The 19394-nt window shown below is 42.6% G+C and overlaps 1 protein-coding gene across 7 annotated transcripts in view; it reads right to left on the bottom strand.

Annotated features, from left to right (window-relative positions):
- Window positions 1-19394, bottom strand: part of UNC13B (unc-13 homolog B) — a 189003-nt gene that overhangs the window by 109624 nt on the left and 59985 nt on the right. For 6 of the 7 annotated variants that reach the window (XM_076066789.1, XM_076066784.1, XM_076066788.1 and 3 more), the window contains exons 4-9: window positions 16728-16845; window positions 16132-16255; window positions 15521-15594; window positions 10980-11037; window positions 8908-8943; window positions 5350-5566 (exon numbers count right to left, since the gene is read on the bottom strand). In XM_076066789.1, the coding sequence (XP_075922904.1) occupies window positions 5350-5566; window positions 8908-8943; window positions 10980-11037; window positions 15521-15594; window positions 16132-16255; window positions 16728-16845 (627 nt within the window). The remainder of the gene's footprint in view (window positions 1-5349; window positions 5567-8907; window positions 8944-10979; window positions 11038-15520; window positions 15595-16131; window positions 16256-16727; window positions 16846-19394) is intronic. The other variant, XM_076066785.1, reaches the window with a different exon arrangement.

Consider the following 19394-nt stretch of genomic DNA (forward strand, 5'->3'; position numbering starts at 1 on the left):
GTCACTAGAGTAACGAGCGTTTCAAATGTTAATTTTGAAAGTGATCCCTTTGATCTCGGCTCGTTTGCTGGCGACCGCAGAAACATCCGCGATCTATTTTGTCAGCACGCCCCCTATGCAGGAAAGCCTGGCCGTGCAGGCTAGCAATCATAATGGACACGTGTAAATCGCTGTGTATGTAAATGCTACATCTGTTAAATGGTTTTGCAAAAAAAGAACTGAAATGACACTGAAAGTAAGTGCTATGGTGTCACCTTTCAGAGTCACTCTTCGATGTGATCTCACATCCATTTGGGAAGATTAGATGATTTAGGAATATATAATAAACACAAAATTAAGATTGAGTACTTCTGGATTACTCAGGCCACTTACAAAAAATGGAGGCCGCCCTGGCATCCTGCCTCCCGAAGGCTGTTTGTGTAGGCTCTGTATTCTCAACTCTTAATCCTTGTTATGTACGGGCTCCATGTATAATTGTTCCGATTATTATTGAATGGTGAGGATTCACATGCGCGAGTTATAAGACGGACATTAAAAAGAAACTACGTCACAACTTTGACCCTAAAACACGACTACATTTCCACATTGCATCAAGGAGCTGCTGCTGTGTCTGCTTGATATTTTCCTCCACATGGCCACCCCGTGTCACATGGGCCATGCCTACGGTGACATGTGGAGCACCTTCTTGGCGAATGAATTACCAACAGACACAAACAAGCGAGATGACCTCGTGCTTGCTGTGATACATCGAACAGAAATATAACTCATGACAGGTGGGTTCTCCAATGCGAGAGGGCGACGTCACCCTCTAGCACACGTCACTAAATCGAAATAATAGGATTGACCTGAAGAGCATGATTTTTAAACTCGATGTTAATTTAAGCAAATGTGTTAAGTGTAAAAAAAAATGTCGCAACTGGAATAAAACTGAAAATGATACATTGTATATGAACAAAGCATAACAATTTACAGTCCTTAGTCAATCGAGTGCTGGATGAAGAGCTCTCCATGCTGTATGGGTCATGGGGTTGATTGATCGTATTTCACCGCACTGCTAAGCGTAATAGGGAGAACCAGGTCTGGTTCAGATGTCCCTCACCGCTGGTGCTAGCCATGGGCAAAAATGTAATTTGGATCACTAGGTTCATAGCACAGTGCATTAACCACTGCGTCACTGCTCCCTACAAAATTAAATGGCTTACTAATAACACAGCAGACCGTAGTCATTACGCAGCACAGTAATCTTGCATACATTTGAACAATTACACAAAGAGCTGCATTTAAAACCAGGAAACGAGCAGAGAGGTCGTTGGCGCTAAGAATCTCTTTGACAAGGGACACCTAGATCACAAGAAAAGTGCAATAAACAAACCAATTACAAGACATAAACAAAAAAACCCAACTCAATTTAACAAACGAAATACAAAAACTAAATTTTGGGTACATGTTAAAGTGAGATGCAACTAAGACTACTTGTATTTATATTGCCCGAGTAGTGTATGCAATATTCGACTGAAGTCTGTCTGGGGAAGGAATATCTTAAAAGTAAAGCATATCCAAGTCCCGCGTGTGAGGAGGGCACACACCACACACAGGAGAATGATGCAGGAGCCATTTATGAGAGTTTGTGCCTCGTGTATTTTTACAGAGAGGAGATTGATTAAAACTATTATCTAACACGTCAACGAGTGCTGCAATGGAGCACTCTGGGATATTAATTAAATGTTATGTTCCACGTGTCAACATGAAAGCCATCTATCTTTTGGAGTGGCAAAGAGAAAGGCCCCTAGAGCCACATGGTGGGATAATTTAAGGAAAAAAAACCTCGGAGCTTGAAAGTCAACCGCGCAACATTTACAGGATCTGACAGAAGCGAGGTGTTCTGGCATCAACGGCGTTGACCCAAGCCGGCGTGTGTGTTTACAGCTGAAGGCAAAGGTGCAGCCCGACAACTTCCTGCTCACGCCACTGCTGGCGTAAGGGCCTCCGCTTGAGGGCGTTCCAGAGTGCCCCCTTGACAGGGTAATTTGGTGGACTCTTGCAAATTGGTGGAATCTTGCACCCACACTTTACCCCACCACACGCGACAGGCCGATAAGCTACGCTGTATCCCGTTTATACTGCTGGGTGGACAAAGGAGGGGGAATGTAAGAAACTTGCCCCATTGTACAAATGAGGATAAAAACGATTACCTCTGCCTTGCGAGTCCAACCATCATGCCACACGGCAGTACCTTTCTGTTTATGGCATGCAGGTCTATTTTTTTGTCTTATAATTTATAAAATGACAATATCAGCCTGCATTGTTATTATTTGGATGATGTTTTATCGTAATTTTCGGAATGACCTGGAGAGTATATCAACAATTTTGTTGGTGTAACAATATTTTGATAAGATATGAGTGCTTATTATACAATAATTTTTTAATTATCCATTCTATAATGAGGCAGGTTATAATATAGATTATCTATCTCCAAGCAATTATTTCAGTGTATCTTACTTAACATTCGCAGTACTAATCGTAACGAATTGGATTTTGTAAAATAAGATTTTGTATCTCTAATTGAGTATTTTTACTTAATAAAAAAGGGAACTAGTTTCATTTCCTGAAATATTTTAGACGTTAAATTCTAGAGAAAGAGTGACAAACAATGGATCCTGTTCTACTATCGTAAAGCACATACCCGTCTAGAATCTTGGCAATTCCAAACCACAGTACCATGACACGTACGTGAGACAAGAGCGTGAGAGCAGGTCCACATGTAACAGTGCACTAACATGTGGCAGGATTCACTGATATGAACTAAATAAATAAATAAGGGCCATGTCAAATTGCCTCTGGGTGCAATGCATGCCATTTACCAATCATGCCGCATCTTTGCCAAAATCCGATTTTTAATACCGCATTTTTGATTTGGGAGCATTTTCTTCTTCCAATTTCACAAAGCAATGTAATTTTAAGTCTTTAGATTAGATATAATATATACTTATCAGATATGCATGGAATATATGGACAGGACAACATAATTGTAATGCAGATCATGTCAGCAGTTTTGTTACATTTTAAAATATTTACATAGTATGGAATGTTTGACGTCTGCTAGGTAGGGTGCATGGATGTATATCTGTCCAAATTATTATTTGTTTTTTTTTGGCTTTGGCACAAAGACAAATACAAAGATCCCTCGTAAAGCCTTAACAGACTGTTGGGGCAAGTGCTGTTAGCGTGCACCTATGAAGGCCGGCACGGCACATGAGGGGGTGGGTAGCCAGCACCACACCTGGCCGCCTTTTTCTCCTGAGTGGCGATGTTTACACACCTAACTAGGTACTAATTTGAGGCTGAGTCGACCTACGCGAGGCCCAGAGCTGGTTCAGATAATCGTCACTGGTGTTGGACGTGAATGGGAAGCAAACTTGGGTTGCTTGCTATGTAGCACAAAACGCGAAATGCTATACTACCGCTAAACCCACACACACACACACGTGTGTGTTTTATACGTTACGCTTGCAAGATTAATCTGTTTAGCTTATTTTAGGCCCTTACACGAAATGTTTATTTTGTCCTTGTATTTGCAAACTTGCACATTCTGAACACTCTGAACATCCCGTCCGTAAAACGTGCTAACCCCGTAGAGTGTTTACACTCTCTTTGTATGTGCCCATGGCCTTTATCAAGACGACTTTGCATGGCCTTCTTTACATTTAGCTCCATCCGTGATGTTATTTACGAACTTTCATTAGATACTCCCAGTTCCATCAAATTGCTCAAATTGCTTGTGGACTTAATTCGCTGTGTATGTTGCAAATTGTTTTATAATGTCCTTAAGTCGGAATTCTAATTGCAATGGTCTACGTGATGTCTGTATATCCTGCAATGGTGAGAGCTAATTAAAATAACATCACAAAGCATATTAAAACATCAGCTAATATGTAAAAAAATATATATAAATGCAATCAAAAATCTTCTTTAAAAAACTAATTTTGTTTTGCCATCCATACCCTTGATAATAATGGTCATCATGAGCATTTTCTCAATCACTGCAACACATTCTGGAGAAGAGGAGCGCTAATGTGGATGATAAACTACATCATCAATGGGGCTGGCTAAACGAGTTAATAGAAGTGTGAAGAAAGTGTTCGAACCTGGATGGCGAGTCTTTTTTTTACACTTTGCATGTTAAAAAGATGATTCAAATATTGTGCAATGTAAAATCACACAGTGTAAAATCAGACAAGTTTCACTTTGATGATACATTTATGTTTTACCATGTGAAAAAACAACGTTGTCTACAGTTTCTGAACTTCATTTACAAATGAGAATATTTGACGTATGTCAACGTCACTACTTTGTTATCACTCAAGGAAAATTATCGTCTGTTTTTTGATACACGATAGTGGGGCGATTCAAATTAGGAATGGAGAACGTGAATATGGCATTTGTATTATTATTATTGTTGTTACACTTGGTCACCCAGGAAAGCTGCACTGAGGCTTTTTAACGGAGGCACCTGCGAGGCAGTAGGAGGCGATGCTGCTGTCGTGGGGGGGGGGGGGGTCATCCCAATTGTGTCATTCGCCGGTAACGTTTCAGCACTGGCATATTTGGCCAATACCAGTGGCATGTTGTGAATATATTTTTTTCTGTCTCAGGAATCAAACACAGTTTGCAATGCACTACAAAACTGCGTCTCCCATAGATGACTCTGCCTTGAACGAGTAAAGAGTGCAGTGTATAAACATGGGCACTGCGGGAGACAAAGACGGCTGGTCGTGTTGCTGGCCTTGCCACTGCCTCGTACGCCTTATCAATCTTAACAGGTGCTCGCTAACAAAGCTGTGACGTGCTGTGGTACTCCACGTTTAGAAACATGCGTTGAGATAATTTAGATTATTTTGATGCTATAAGTGTCCAAAAGATTGTTCACTTTGTTGAGCTATCATTTGTGGTAGCCAGGTCGCTTCTGAAAATTAAGTTCATAGCTCAGTCGGCTTTGCCTGGTAGAATGGGGATGGATTCGTTTTATTTGTACGTATTTGGGTGACTTGTTCACCTTCCTTGTACTTTGCACTACTCCCATGTTTCTGTACTGTTTGTTGTTGTAATGTTGTCACCCGCCCCTACGGGACATCTGTGAATCAGAGCTTTATCGCTCATTGGATTCCTCCTGTGGCATAAATAAATAATTATGATTCCGACTAACACCAACAGTCCCATAAATACCATACGGGGGAATCTCTGCCTTCACTTTGTAAACAGACGCACGCACGCAGAGAGTGAGCGACAGGGCTGTTGCGCCCCCCGCCCCCCCGCCCCCCGCCCCCCCCATGCGCGGAGATTGTGCCGCACCTGAGCTCGCGGTGGTCCGAGTATCCCCCGTCGGCCCGGGTGTCGAGGGGCGACGTGGGAGTGTGTGCCGGCTGGCGGCCGCGCTGGTGCGCCGGGTACTGGTGCGCCGACGCGTTGGGCTGCGATGTGCTGTGGTACTGCGGGGGGATGCTGTTGCTCGTCTCGCTCCGGTAGTCGCTGTCGCGGTCGTCCACCGCGCTGTCTGGGTCGTCCAGCGCTGCGGACAGTGGTTGGGGGGGGGGTGGTGGTGGGGGGGGGGAATGGGCACGCAATGTGGACAGCGGACGGAGCAGAGACACGGGTCCCCCGCGTGTTTACACACCGGACCAGGCACTCCCCAAACGAGCATAAACCAATAGAGCGCACGGAGGTAGGCACCAAGTTCAAGGAATAAGAAACGAATGGGCACGTCAAAATGACTTGCGATAAACGTGACCACACAGGGAAACGTGACCACACAAGAGAACGTGTAGCTTTGAATCTTGTGTGCGACCAAAATGAGGCAAATGAGCCTCAAGGAAGATTGTGTAACAAAGAGTTTCTTCTGAAAGGTGGAGCTAGTTTCATTCTACTTCGGGCAAATATGTGACTATTTGAACAGAAGATTGATGCATTGTAATTTAAATAGAACACAGCTTGACATATAGGGGTGGACCTCTTGATGTTTGTTTTGGTATACTTTCAGCAGACGTGTGTTTGGAGAGATAAGCTATCGCAAATTCTGAGCAGTTATGGCAAACTGAAGTCGCTGAGCCTACGGATAACGAACTTATATTTTGTGAATCATAACACTGACTGGTCACTGCCATTGGCCGATGTATTCAAGGGATGTAAGTGGGTTGTGGGCTGCTTGTGAGAACCAATGCTAGAATACAAATTACTGGACTGTGTAGAGTGAGGATTAATTCATAATCTACGGTTGTTGGAAAGCTTGTAACACCACAAAACTTGGCTTTCCCTCCCCCCTGAAATGATGTGGCTCTGTTGGATTGCATTAACACATTACACCATGGATATGAACTTTATTTATTCTTAATAAAAAACACATATACTCAGCGCATTCACTCAGGTTAACACTGGCAGGAGATACACCTGATCTAATCGAAATCCACCGTTCCTAACATCAAGTGAGAATTTAGGCGCTCATCACCTTTCCTAAACCAATGGTGGAAATTCCATATGATGAGGACTAGTCCATCAAATGGATTACCACTGCTCACTTTCTCAATTATTTCATGAACCCCAGAAGGGTTTATGGGCTACATGGACTGGAAATTAAACTCCGAACGCTGCCACAGTGGTTCAATTCTAACCTGTCTGAGCTCAATGTCCAAAGCTAGAGGGTCATCAAATAAAAAAAAAGAAAAATGTATTCTACAATGTTAACCATTTAGATTTATACTTAAAAAAATTATCTGTAAAAGGAACTTCTAAAATATCCGCAGAGGAAATGACACATCCATGAATACCCCTGTGAACCCTGTGGTTATGATTACATTGTCTTTGTAAATTATCATAGCCTTAACATCCAAATAGGAAATGACTCGCATCATAATTGTTGGTTTGCAGATGACGAATGAAAATGTCCCTCATGTTTTCATGAACAGGACTATCCTCACGTGCAATTACCCTTCGACAGTTTCAGGAAAAGCAAACACCATTGTGCTTTGAAATGCTATTTATGTAAGGAAATGGTTAGTAATCTAGAGAAAATCATTAATGGATTAACAAAAATGTTAACAGAATAAAAAACAATGCTTTGTGGACACTTCTATAATCTGTTATGCAATGCAACAGTTGGTTCCACTTCCATACAAATCAGGCAGCCACCGAAGTGAAAACTGCTGTATTCAAATGTATGCCCGTTATGTAAATCTAAAACGTTTGTCTTCCACCCCCCTTCTCCTTATTTCAATTGTACGACTGGCATTATGTCTTGAGATGAAAAATCCATTCGGATATGTTAAAGCTTTCCAATTGGCCTTTTAAAATTATTTTTACACAGTAGGGGAAAAGGCAAAGATCCCCAATATAGTCTCAATAGACTGCAGGGGCAAGTGCTGTTAACGAGTAGGGCTGGTGGCCAGCACCGCGCCAGGCTGTCTTCGTCTCCCTCGTGAAGATGTTTCACACATCACACCAGGTACTCAGTCGAGACTGAAGAGACTTGCAGGAGGGCCCAGGACCGAGAATCATCACCGATGTTGCGAGCGGGAATTTAACTTGGGTCGCTGGGTTCGTAGCGCAGCGCGCTAACCGCTATGCTATCCGCTCCCGTCACACTTTACATTACGCGAGGCCGATATCTCTACAAAATGTCAAACTGATAAATATATATTTCCTGGCAATCTGATATTTTTACAGTTGACTTCGCACACACTCATACTGGTTAATCTTTCACACAGGAATAATAAGCTGAGTCAACCCCCAATTTGGATTTCATCTCACAAACTTCTGGCTTTACAGATCATAATTCCTGATAGTCTTAGAATACCGGTCTGTGTTGCCATTGGATATTAAGACAGGACAGTTCAAAAATCTTTCTCCCATTCATCGTTCACGCATTTCCCAACTTACCTTCTGCAGCATTCCTCTGTCGTTTCCTAAGTGGATTATGTATCTTGGTGACACGAGGACTGGTGCATCCATTGTTATACTGGGCATGTCAAAGACAAGACCCTCAGCCACGAATGATACGTGAAAATGTATCATTCTTGACATGCCTGAGAATATTAATGATGACACCAGTGGCTCTTCATGGTGATCGGTGGTAGCAGAAGGAATATTGGTATTGATTTAAGTTATGTCTGCTTGCTGTCGATCACTTCAAATGGGTTGAGAAATTACGACTGAAACTGTGAGATTGAACATCACAGTCTAACACGGATGCTTCCAGCACATTCAGACTGATCCTATGTTATCAAAACAATTAAACGTCTCAATATTTCTCCAACAGTGCAGGTCAATTTAAGTCCAATTATCATGTGAGCATCATTCGTATCATTTGTTATGATGCTTGTTTACCCAGGGAAGCCTCACTGAGTCTCAAGACTCAGGAGGGTCTTGCCAAGTTCTCACGGTAAGGAGCCATGTTGCTATGATTAATCCCAACCGAGTAATTTTCAAGTAATTATATTGGCAATGGGATGTTTGGCCAATGCCAGTAACCTTGTATGGGTTTTATTTTACCTATGGTGAGGAAACCGGAGACCCCCCAAGGAAAGCCAGGCAGAACAGGGGGAGAACATGCAAACTTCACACTGAAAGGCGCCCGAGTCGGGAATCAAATCCACGCCTTTTATTTTGTTGAGGCATAAGTGTTACCACTGCACCATTCTGTCGCTCAGCTAACTGGTATATTCTGTCCATTAATTATGACAAAATACATCTTATAATGTACACAAAATTTCCATACGCAAGAAATTGTACAGTGCCTTGTCCTGTTACAGGCATGACAGTTTGCATTGTAAAGGCACAATAAATAAACCTTTGCTAAATAGTCACGCCAATATTTACGAACCAAACGGGACAGATCTAAATGAGGAAACCGTTACATACTTTGTTGGTCACCCCATCCGAAATAGGTCCAGTTGCCTGCGTAGATGCAAGGTGCGCAAAAATAGGGGAGGAAAGACAGACAAGGAGAAGCGAGACTAACATCAGGCGATGGCTACAGGCCAGACAAAAATGGAACACGGAGGAGCACTGAACTTTTTGTTTAGAAAACCGCAATACATTTTGGGAGCCAGACTGGAGCGGAATGCTCATGATGATTTCCAACACATTGAACACAAGTGCGGCCACAACGGGTTTCTTGCTCCCAAAATGAACAGGTGGGTTAAAACGTGGTGCTTCCACAGTTTTCCATCGGCCTTGTTAATGTCGCTTGGGATTTATAGAAGTAACATGGTTAGAAAGCAAGACATGAAAGTTGTGTATGAGAAATAAGACGACTGTGTTTCAGAGAAAGCTCCTAGTAAGATCTTTAACCAACATTTACATCATCATTAAAAACATATCTTTTCAATTTCCTTACTATTACATATAAACATTCTCAAGTCATTAATATTTCTACTGAGGTGTTTTTTTTTCCATACTAATTTAATGATGTAACAGTTTAATTACAACCAGCTAGAACTTTTATGCTAAAAGATTGCTGTGTGGTTTTTAAAATTTACAAAACATTATAGGAAAAAAACTAAATTAAATAACGTATCTATATTGTCCGCTATTTTACATTTGACGTAAATGTAGGGCAAGTGTTTTTTTCCCCCAGTGCCACCAGATATTAACCAATGGAGTGTGCCGATGCACAAACACAATCCCCCACCACCGCCATCATTTCGTTTTCATGGGTAAATGCACCGAAAGGCTCATTTTCTTCCCCATTTCAGCTGACAGAATATAAAACGTGAAAGATTGTATCAGTTTATCATGACAGAGTGAGTACTCCGAAAGCATGCGTCACCTCCACGCCACAAGGTCTGTCATTTTATCAAAGTATTTTCCATTAAATGGAAATGTAGTGACGACAGAAAATTGCTAATTCTAGGCGATCGACAATGCATTATGGCTATCATTTTAAAAATGCACCATCCCAAGAGGCAATTTAGGATATGTGGTGAGATATTCAGCGCGAGTCCAGTATAAAATATCTTAATTTAGCACGAAGCACTGGCGCTGAGCCTCGTTTCATTCTGAAATGAGCAGATGAGCCATTCAGTGAAAAAAAACCCTGGGAGATTTTAATCCCCAAATAGTGACATCGCACGTAATAATGATACGTTGCCAGCCTTCAACTCCAAATTGGATAGTAACCAGATTCAAATGTCCAACTTAAGTGCAGAACAGGTGCCATCAAACAAGGGGCAGCTACAGGTTTACACACACACACACCCACAGGCACATGAATTTCCATATATACACAAAGGCAGCCATGCGTTAAAAGTAACAAAAATTGAACTCGAGAACACACGCACACGAATGGCACTTAAACGCACCTGCAAAAAGATAAACCCCACAATCAAGCCCCAATGGCTTAGTGGCAGGTGGCAGGGGATGTGCTGCCCTCTGGCGGATTTTACAACTTACTAATGGATACTGTCAAGAAAAAAAATCCACACATCATTAAAAACATCACTTATTAACTGGTGTTATTTTTGCACTGCACAGAATGTGGAACGTTATGCGGTTGGCATCAATGCCTCACTCAATTAAGCAGGCCGAATTTTTTATTTGGTATGCATCGTAGCACAAATTCAAGCACTCATGCAATGGTTGTATTTGAAAATTGTAGACAAAGTAGATTAATTTTCAAATAGCACACCTAAGTCAACTGATGTACAAACTAATGCGCGTAAGATTAATTTAATTTGTAGCCGTAAATTTTTCATATACCTGTGGTTTCAGAGGCTGAAATAAAAAGGTTCAAGAGAAGTGAAAAAGTCGACAAGAGACTGAAGCAAGTCTTAGCCATAAGAGGTATGCAGCAAAGTAAAGGTTTAAGCGGGGACGATCGTAGCGTGGAAATGAGAATCAAGCAAAAAAAATTCGTGGATTGTATACGTCTCACTCGCACGTTTAGTCTCACACACGGTCAGAGGAAAAACGAGCAGAGAGTGAAAACTTACAACATTGCAGATTGGTGGTCGGAAGGGGCTTCTTCTCCACCGCCTCTTGGAAGTTGTACTGTCGCACAAAGACAACGCACATTTCATTTGTCGTACGCCATGCACCGCAACGCTTGGATCTACAATCGTCATACCCTTCCCATCGAGCATCAACTTTGAACGTTGGAATGTTAACCGATTGAACATTGTAAGGTTTAGTGCACAGATCGTTCTTTGGTGATGTACAATAGATAAGTCATTTTAAATAAACAAGCAAAAATAACAGAATGTTTGAAAATACAGAACGTGGCTTCATGGCTGTACCAAGTAAACATGCAACATTGGGTCAGCGTTGGCATGTGGTTGGAACCGTTGGGCCAGTGTTGGCCAGCGTTCGCCCAACGTTCCATCTGTACTTGGTATATGCTCATTATTTTCACTTCGTTGTATTCAACATGGTTTAATATCTTTGATTCCTGATATCATCTTTCATTGCAAACTTTTTTCTATCTGAAAACCATTGCTGTCTGGGCCATGGTGCCACGCCTGAGTGAGAGCGTTGTTGTAGCTGTGGAGGAGGCTCTGCTGTGCCACTCCTTGCGCTACCAGCAAAGGGAAGCAGGCGCCGTGGGATGCCAGTTGTGCTGGGACGATCACTTGGCGAATGATTTTTTTGTGGTCTATTACGCGGGTCATTTTTGTTAAATGACTGCTGCCGCCCCCACATCCTGTCTCCTGAAGGTGGGAAACCCCCAGCGAGCTACGGCCAGCATGGCGCAGCCAATGAAACCGATGGCATCACCCATCACCGCCCCCGTCAAGGGGCATGCGCGGGAATAGATGAGGCTTTATTTTACGCTTTTCATGTTATCCGATTAATCGAGTAATAGAACCGACAATCGACAGAATAACTCAATCACTTAAATAAATGGTGGGGGGGGGGGGGGTCCAGCTCTACTGCTTATAATGTATTTGCATCGCGAGTTAATCGGTGCAGAGCATTGCTTTGCAGCTACGATCAACAACGCATTGAGGCTGGCCTTGATGTCACCGGGTTTCTGGCACGTGCGTCAGTTGTTTATCTCCTTTCACTTTCCTTGCCTTCCCTGCAGCTTTGCTGTGATTTCCCGTACGTGATTATCTGGCGGGTAATGCACATAAGGGCCATTTGAGTTACCGGCTGCTGCAAATTGAGGCTGAGAATTTGGTGCTCAGCATCTGTCGGTTAAATGGATGTGAATCACGCCCCACGTAATTTAATGTGCAACGACCCACTAATGGTCTTGTTTCATTTTATGTCACGTCCTGTTGTTATCAGAAAGTATTAAACATGTTAATTACGCCTCTGTTAATTTCGAAGCTAAAATACACGAGGTTATGACTTGCGTATTAAATTATATCACAGTAATTGCACTCGTCATGAAAAATATACAACAGGTGACATGATCCCCCAGACTTGAATAAGAGTTAAAAGCAGAAGAGAATAAGATGTGTTAAAAAATATATATATATTGTGGGAAGCATGATCCTTCAGGCAGGACGCACGTGACCACACGTCTGCACCCGTGCCCACGATCAAATCCACATGGCCGACGGCAATAATAACCAGCGTTTATTATCCCTCAAATTTAACGTTGAGGTTGAGTTTTAATGCGACGATGGCGCTTTGAGTGGGAGATTTATGCTAGAAAGGTGCCACACACATATGTAACCAAAATTGAAATTAACTTGACTCCATGTACGAGCTCCCAATGGTACCGAGGCGTGGTAACACAACTGTCTCGTCGTCATCATCATCGCCAAGATCCTCCTCGGCCTCGTTCCCGCCGAATACCACCTCCCTAATCAACCTCCCCCCTCCCTCCCATTGCAGCAACCAAGGCCTCCTGTCCATACTCCTAATCAACCTTTTTATTCGATTTTTAGTGCACTTGTTTACAATCTCATATGTGTGGCTGGTTCAGAGGTGTTGGTGTTTAGTCTTTGTATTAGTATTACTGAGCTTGTTTACCCAGGAAAGCCTCACCGAGTCTCAAGCCTCTTTCTGATTAGGGTCCTGCCAAGTTTTAGCAGTAGTGGTCGATGGTCGCTTTGTGGATTCCAATTTTAAAATTTGTGTGTTATATTTAAAATTTGCGTGTTATATTTAAAATTTGCGTGTTATATTTAAAATTTGCGTGTTATATTTAAAATTTGCGTGTTATATTTAAAATTTGCGTGTTATATTTAAAATGTGCGTGTTATATTTAAAATTTGCGTGTTATATTTAAAATTTGCGTGTTATATTTAAAATTTGCGTGTTATATTTAAAATTTGCGTGTTATATTTAAAATTTGCGTGTTATATTTAAAATTTGCGTGTTATATTTAAAATTTGCGTGTTATATTTAAAATTTGCGTGTTATATTTAAAATTTGCGTGTTATATTTAAAATTTGCGTGTTATATTTAAAATTTGCGTGTTATATTTAAAATTTGCGTGTTATATTTAAAATTTGCGTGTTATATTTAAAATTTGCGTGTTATATTTAAAATTTGGCAACTTTGGACCATGACGCCGGCGCATGTTGGCCAACCTTTGCAAAATTACGTCACGGGATCTTTCGCATCCGCCGTAAAGCACGCCGCAGCGATGACCAGGGTGGCCGCTGGATTAGAACCGTGAACTTCTGCAACAAGCGGCGAGCCACTCCCGCGGGGCCACTGGCTCCCTCCTGCTCAGCTGTGCCCGGGTCCACGGAACTCCCTCCCCCTTGACCATCTCGAGACCTCCTTCTGCTCAGCTTCACCCTCGTCGTCTTCGACGCGCTTTGTCCTGGCGTGCCATAGCGGCGAGATGTTAACTAGCTCGCCCGACATACAGGAGGTCGTAAGTGCGATCCTGACCCTGACGATGCCTGTGTATTTGGAGTTGGCATGTTCTCCCCGTGGTCGTGTGGACTTTTTTCCAGGTCCTCCGGTTTTTATTCCACATTTAGAAACGTGCTTTTAGAGTATTCGGCTGCTATAAATTTCCACGTGATGACAAGCCACTTCGTTGCGCTATCCTTTGTGATCAGGTCACTTCTGAAAAATAGCTGCATAACTCAGTGTCCTTTCATTCATCTCCTTATACATGTTACACCACTCTCTCCGGTGCAAATTCTGTATGAACTCTATAAAGATGCAGTTGCATTGCATTGAATTGTGTGTGTGGTAATTTTAGAAATGTTCCTCCAGAGAATGAATGTTAATTTTTTTGCCACGATTGGCAATATAATTCACTCTGGTAAAATGTGAGCGCGATTTCATCTTGGAGTAACGTTTAACTCCCTCGTGAGCCGACCGCAAGACAATGCGAGCGGGAATTGCCAACGATGACGCACACACGGTGCTCACATCCACACATGAAGACACCTTCAATTCCCTCAATGGATTCTCGGAAAGCCGTTTTAATATCCAATGTAGGCAGAAAAGTATTATCAAGTAAACCATCATTGCATCAAGCAAAATCGCCTACGAAATTACTTTTGTGGCGCATTTATAGCCAAATTGAGTTGGGAGTTTCATTTGATTTGTTACACCGATGATCCCGTTTAACCAGTTGCCCGGCTTTTACAAGTGAGATCCGTGGTGGATGGGCACAGCAGTAACAAAAACAAAAGACAAAGATCAATCTTGCCAATTGCTGATAATTTATACCATCTTGGCTTTAAAGGTAGACAGTGAATAGCCAAAGGTAACAGCATTCCAAACAATGACCACCTTGACCATTCTCAAATTGGAAGTGTGCACGTGTGCATAAACGATGCCTTCTAAATGTTTATGAATAGTTTTTTCAGTAACTCAGATGTGTCAAATATTTTAATAGTTTCGGGCATTGCAAGTTGTTAGCTGTGTGTTTAGATTGTTATACCAAATGAAGAGAAATGCTGAAAAAGCATATGAGAGCGTTTACTAACATGCAGACACATTAACAAACGCACACAAAGGACCATTATCAAGCCCTCTGGTGCACAGGAAACACAACGCAGCGAGCAATTTATGACACATTGAAAGCACATTACAACCGTGGTCGGTCCTGTTAGTGACACGGACAAGGTACCCAGTGTGTCTCATCATACTCAAACGTGTGTGGGGGGCGGGGGGGAGATTCTCATCGGTTGGCAGTCTTTAATAAGTGGTGGAAATTCCCCATTCCTAATGGAAGGGACCAGTCTTTAAACAAATCAACCAAAATGTTGATTTCCCACGATATTGACTCTGAGTGGATGATGGGACGAAGTCAATTCAACACTGCGATTTTAATTTCCAAACTTATGATTGTGAGTTATGAGCTCATAATCACCACCCAATCATCGAACAAAAAAACCGTTTAGTTCAATAATGAAATAAATAAATAGAACGAAACGTGTTAGGCCCTTTGAAGGATGAGGTGAGGTGAAAAAGTTAACTCTTTGTGCATTTGGAATAAATGCAGTTCACTTCCTATTGGGATCTCGAACGATCAGTTCCTGCATGGGGCCTAGAAAATGTTATTATCTATTACATTTTAGGTTTCTTTTTTTATTTAGAGTTTCAATACCTCGTCGTGATCCTGCAAGACGTTGAGTTGCTCGAGCTTTGTGGTCCAGTACTTTGCCTCCTCCTCTGGGATGTCTGCAGCACACAAGCGACGGCAGCCACCGCTCAAACACTCGGAATTTAACTCGAGACGCGAATGGAGGGGCATCCCGGGGATTCATCATGGATAAATCATACAATGATTTGCAGACCTTTGTCAAGCAACTGCTGGGTGAACTGTAACCTGGTAACCGTTTTTAGAATCGATTAGATTTAGTGATAAACGCATCAAGTCACAAGACGCCCTGGACACTATAAACACACATGCATACAAACTATCAACATACTTATTCTTGGTTCTTTCGGTAAAGTCACGTAGAAGGGAAACAATAAAATAAAATATATATAAAACAATCAAATTCTCACGACGTTTCGACTGCAACACAAGCAATCATCATCAGGTGTGAAAACCACAGCAAGATTTTTTTCATTATTTTATTGTTTCCCTTCTACGTAACTTTACCGAAAGAACCAAGAATATGAATCCCTGCAGTCACGAAAGCTTTAAATCAAAATATCAACATACTTACTTACTATCAAAAACAAAATATTATCATGATGAACCCGTCTCACCAAAGGGCAGCTCGAAGCGCGAGTCGAGCAGGATATGGTGCGGCGTGGGGGTCTTGGTGCCACATATTTCATCTTCCTTCATGAGGACTTCAGCGTCGAGGGTTTGCCATTCTCCAGGGCCCTCCTGCCATGCCACGGCAAGCCCACACAAGAACAGCCATCGTGTCACCACCCATATAAGAGCATACTCCATTCAATTCAGAACACAGATGGCAGATTCTTCTTCTTATTATTCCTGTGGTTGTTTATCCCAAGAAAACACATTGATTGTCAAGTTTCGCAGTCACGGGCAATGTTTTTGCCATGTGTAATCCCAGTTAAGTAATTGAGTAATTTTGCAGATCATATTTCGAAATTGGCAAATTTGGTCCTTGACACCGGCGCAGAATGGTCTTCTCTTGCGAAAGATGCCAAGGGGTGCTTAACGTCACCTGTGAAGTCGACGGCACGCAGTATTTATGATCAATGCGCACTGCAGTATTACTCAGGTCAGCCTGCTGGAGTTGAACAGCAGACCTCTGCAACAAACGGCAAACCCGCTACCGCTGGACCACGTCAGCGCTCCCAAAGGTGTCGTGTGCGGGTGGTGAGCTTGCCTCGTTCGAGTGCTGGATGTCATTGAGAGGAATCCACGAGGTGCCAACCATTGTGTCCCAGATGAGTCCTTTGTCCCATACCTCCACAATGAGGCCAAGATCCAAACGGTTGATCTCACTGCGGCGAAACAAAAAAAAACATGCCATGGCTCAGAGGAACAAGGGACAAGCAGCTCCGTACATTTCCACACTGGGGCTGCCAAAATGGGTACATATTTTAAGTGCCCCACATGTCGTTACCGTATTCTCAGGATTAGAAGATGCTCTGTAGCTTATGGTCAGTGTCAATAGTTATACAAATCTGCACAACAACAAAAACAACCGCCGTTCGCCACTAAGTGGCGGGAACATCACCGCGGCACTTGTGCCAGGCTAGGCGCACCACACTAAACACGCACATATACCCACTGGATTATAAGACACTCCCAGCTTTTGCATTAAAATACAAAGTTAGACTTATAATCCGGAGCGTACGGAATGTGGTATGCGGTGTTCATTGGTACCATGTGCCTCTTTGCACTGTTATACCATGCTGCTAAACACACGCCAAAATTAGTCAACTCGCGACAATGTATTTCAAAAGCAATCAAGCCTGCTGTAATGGAAAGTAAAACGTGTTTGTCGTTTTGGCACATTTAATTTGTTAAGAACACGAGATCAAAAGCGTTTTCGTGCGATTAGCTTAGGCCTCTGCCATGCGGCTCTTAGCCTTATCATTTCTGACAGGTTGCAGCCTCGTTTATTGAAAGGCAATATGGAAAAATGACACGTGTAAAAAATAATCATCTGGAAAGCATTTGATAAAAATTAATACCAGTTTTGCTTATGAATATTTGATGGACAACACGGCTGTTTCTCGAAATGAAATTGTATCAATCCTGCAATGAGCGTGTGCGTCTCCGTCTCCCCGATTGTATTTTCTGACAAAAAGCTGAATCACCAAACATTAATATGCAGGCAACAAAAAACACACAAATGCATCGTACTTTTATATTAAATGCGTCTCCGATTTGGTTTAAACAAAGAACGTAACCAGCATGAGATCATTTTTATTAATACACAATATGAATTTATATTGCAAACCATTTGCCTGTGTAAGACTTGTAAAAACAACACATTGCCCTCTTGCCCTGCAAGAACTTCTGCTAATATTTGGAAGTTAATTTCAGGGCAAGAGGAGATAATGATTTTACCAGAGAGTGGTAAAATCACCATCAGTATCTCCTTTACACATACAAATACTTTCTAGCATGTGGATCCATGCAACTGCATAGGTTTTTTGTAATTTTCTGTTTGTACAGCTCATTGTTCGGCGATGTCCAACATTTCACACCAAGTGTTGGGGAGCTTCATCACATCGCAGTTTCACCCATGAAGTAGATCACACTAACACTGCACGCTCGACAGGCTAGGAAAAGATTTCTCCATAGCAAGGCCCACGGGCCACTGGCGGCCCCTTGTGGCCTACAGTGCGGCCCCTGATTTGTGGACCCCGACAATACAAAAATGTGAATCACCCCCCCATCATCATCGTCGTGCTGCTGTCAAACCGCCAATGGTTTCAAATGTGTGGCGGCACTCACACTGATGATGTCTTATCGGCGAAAGTGGCCCCCCTCTGAAAGTTAGTGAAGAACACGAGGCTAGGTCATTGTCATGAGCCTTGCCGCAGGGCAACTCAGTTCCAACTTAGCACCCGAAAAAAGACAGGGTGAAGATCCTTTAAATGCCGCAAAAAATTCCAAAGGCCACATCAGCAGCAAAACAATAATGATAAACGTGCTCTCATCGGGGCATTTAAAAGAACCTTCTGCCGAGCATAAACAGGTCGCATTCGAAAGACAAAGGAGAAGAATGAAACGGTGTCCTTTCCTCCGCGCCAGGAGTGGCGTTCTGATCTTGGCAGCGCCGCGCGCTATGGGAGACCCGGTGCACTGCCCCTACCGATGGGCCGGCTCAGTACCACGTGGTATTGCGGGACACTGGGCAAGGGACGCAATGCATTTCTGAATGGGGAAATCGACAGAATGGCACTTGGTGAAAGTGTATCAATTAAATATGTTTAGGGGTCTTATCTTGCTATCAGGGTCATCTGTGATATTTTCACAACTACTCTCCACCAAAACATGAATGAAACTCAAAAGTCTCAATGAGCCCCAACACGGTTTAAATCCGGACATTGGAATTAATTAACTTAGCCTTTGTAGGGGGCAGGAGTGGTGTCGCCATGTTCAGCGCCCTGTGTTGTGAACCCATCGACCCGATTACGATCACCAGCCAGTGGAGAGTGACACCTGAACCATTCATGGCACCTCCCCCCCACCTCCCACCCCACTTCACAACTAGCACTGACCAGCGTGGTGAAGTATGGGCAAACAACCCCCACGACTGACACACCATGAGGAGAATATTTGTCCGGATGTGGATTGCCAAATCAATCTGATTGACTAAATTTGTAAACTTTGAGCGTAAAGATTTCAAAATTAGTCAAGTAAAAAAAGAGTTGCAAATATTCTAAATGTAGCTTTTCAAGTTAGGAATATTTGTTTATTAAATTACCGTTATTTAATGACAACTGACGGCCCTTTGTTACTCCACTGTTAAATGAAGGCATCCCCACGCTGTGCGAGTTGTGAGGGTCGTTTGACCATGCTTCACCACGTTGGT

The sequence above is a fragment of the Petromyzon marinus genome, chromosome 13 (genome assembly GCF_048934315.1).
Source record: "Petromyzon marinus isolate PM22_M1 ecotype Great Lakes invasive population chromosome 13, UKy_Petmar_22M1.pri1.0, whole genome shotgun sequence".
Lineage (NCBI taxonomy): Eukaryota > Metazoa > Chordata > Hyperoartia > Petromyzontiformes > Petromyzontidae > Petromyzon > Petromyzon marinus.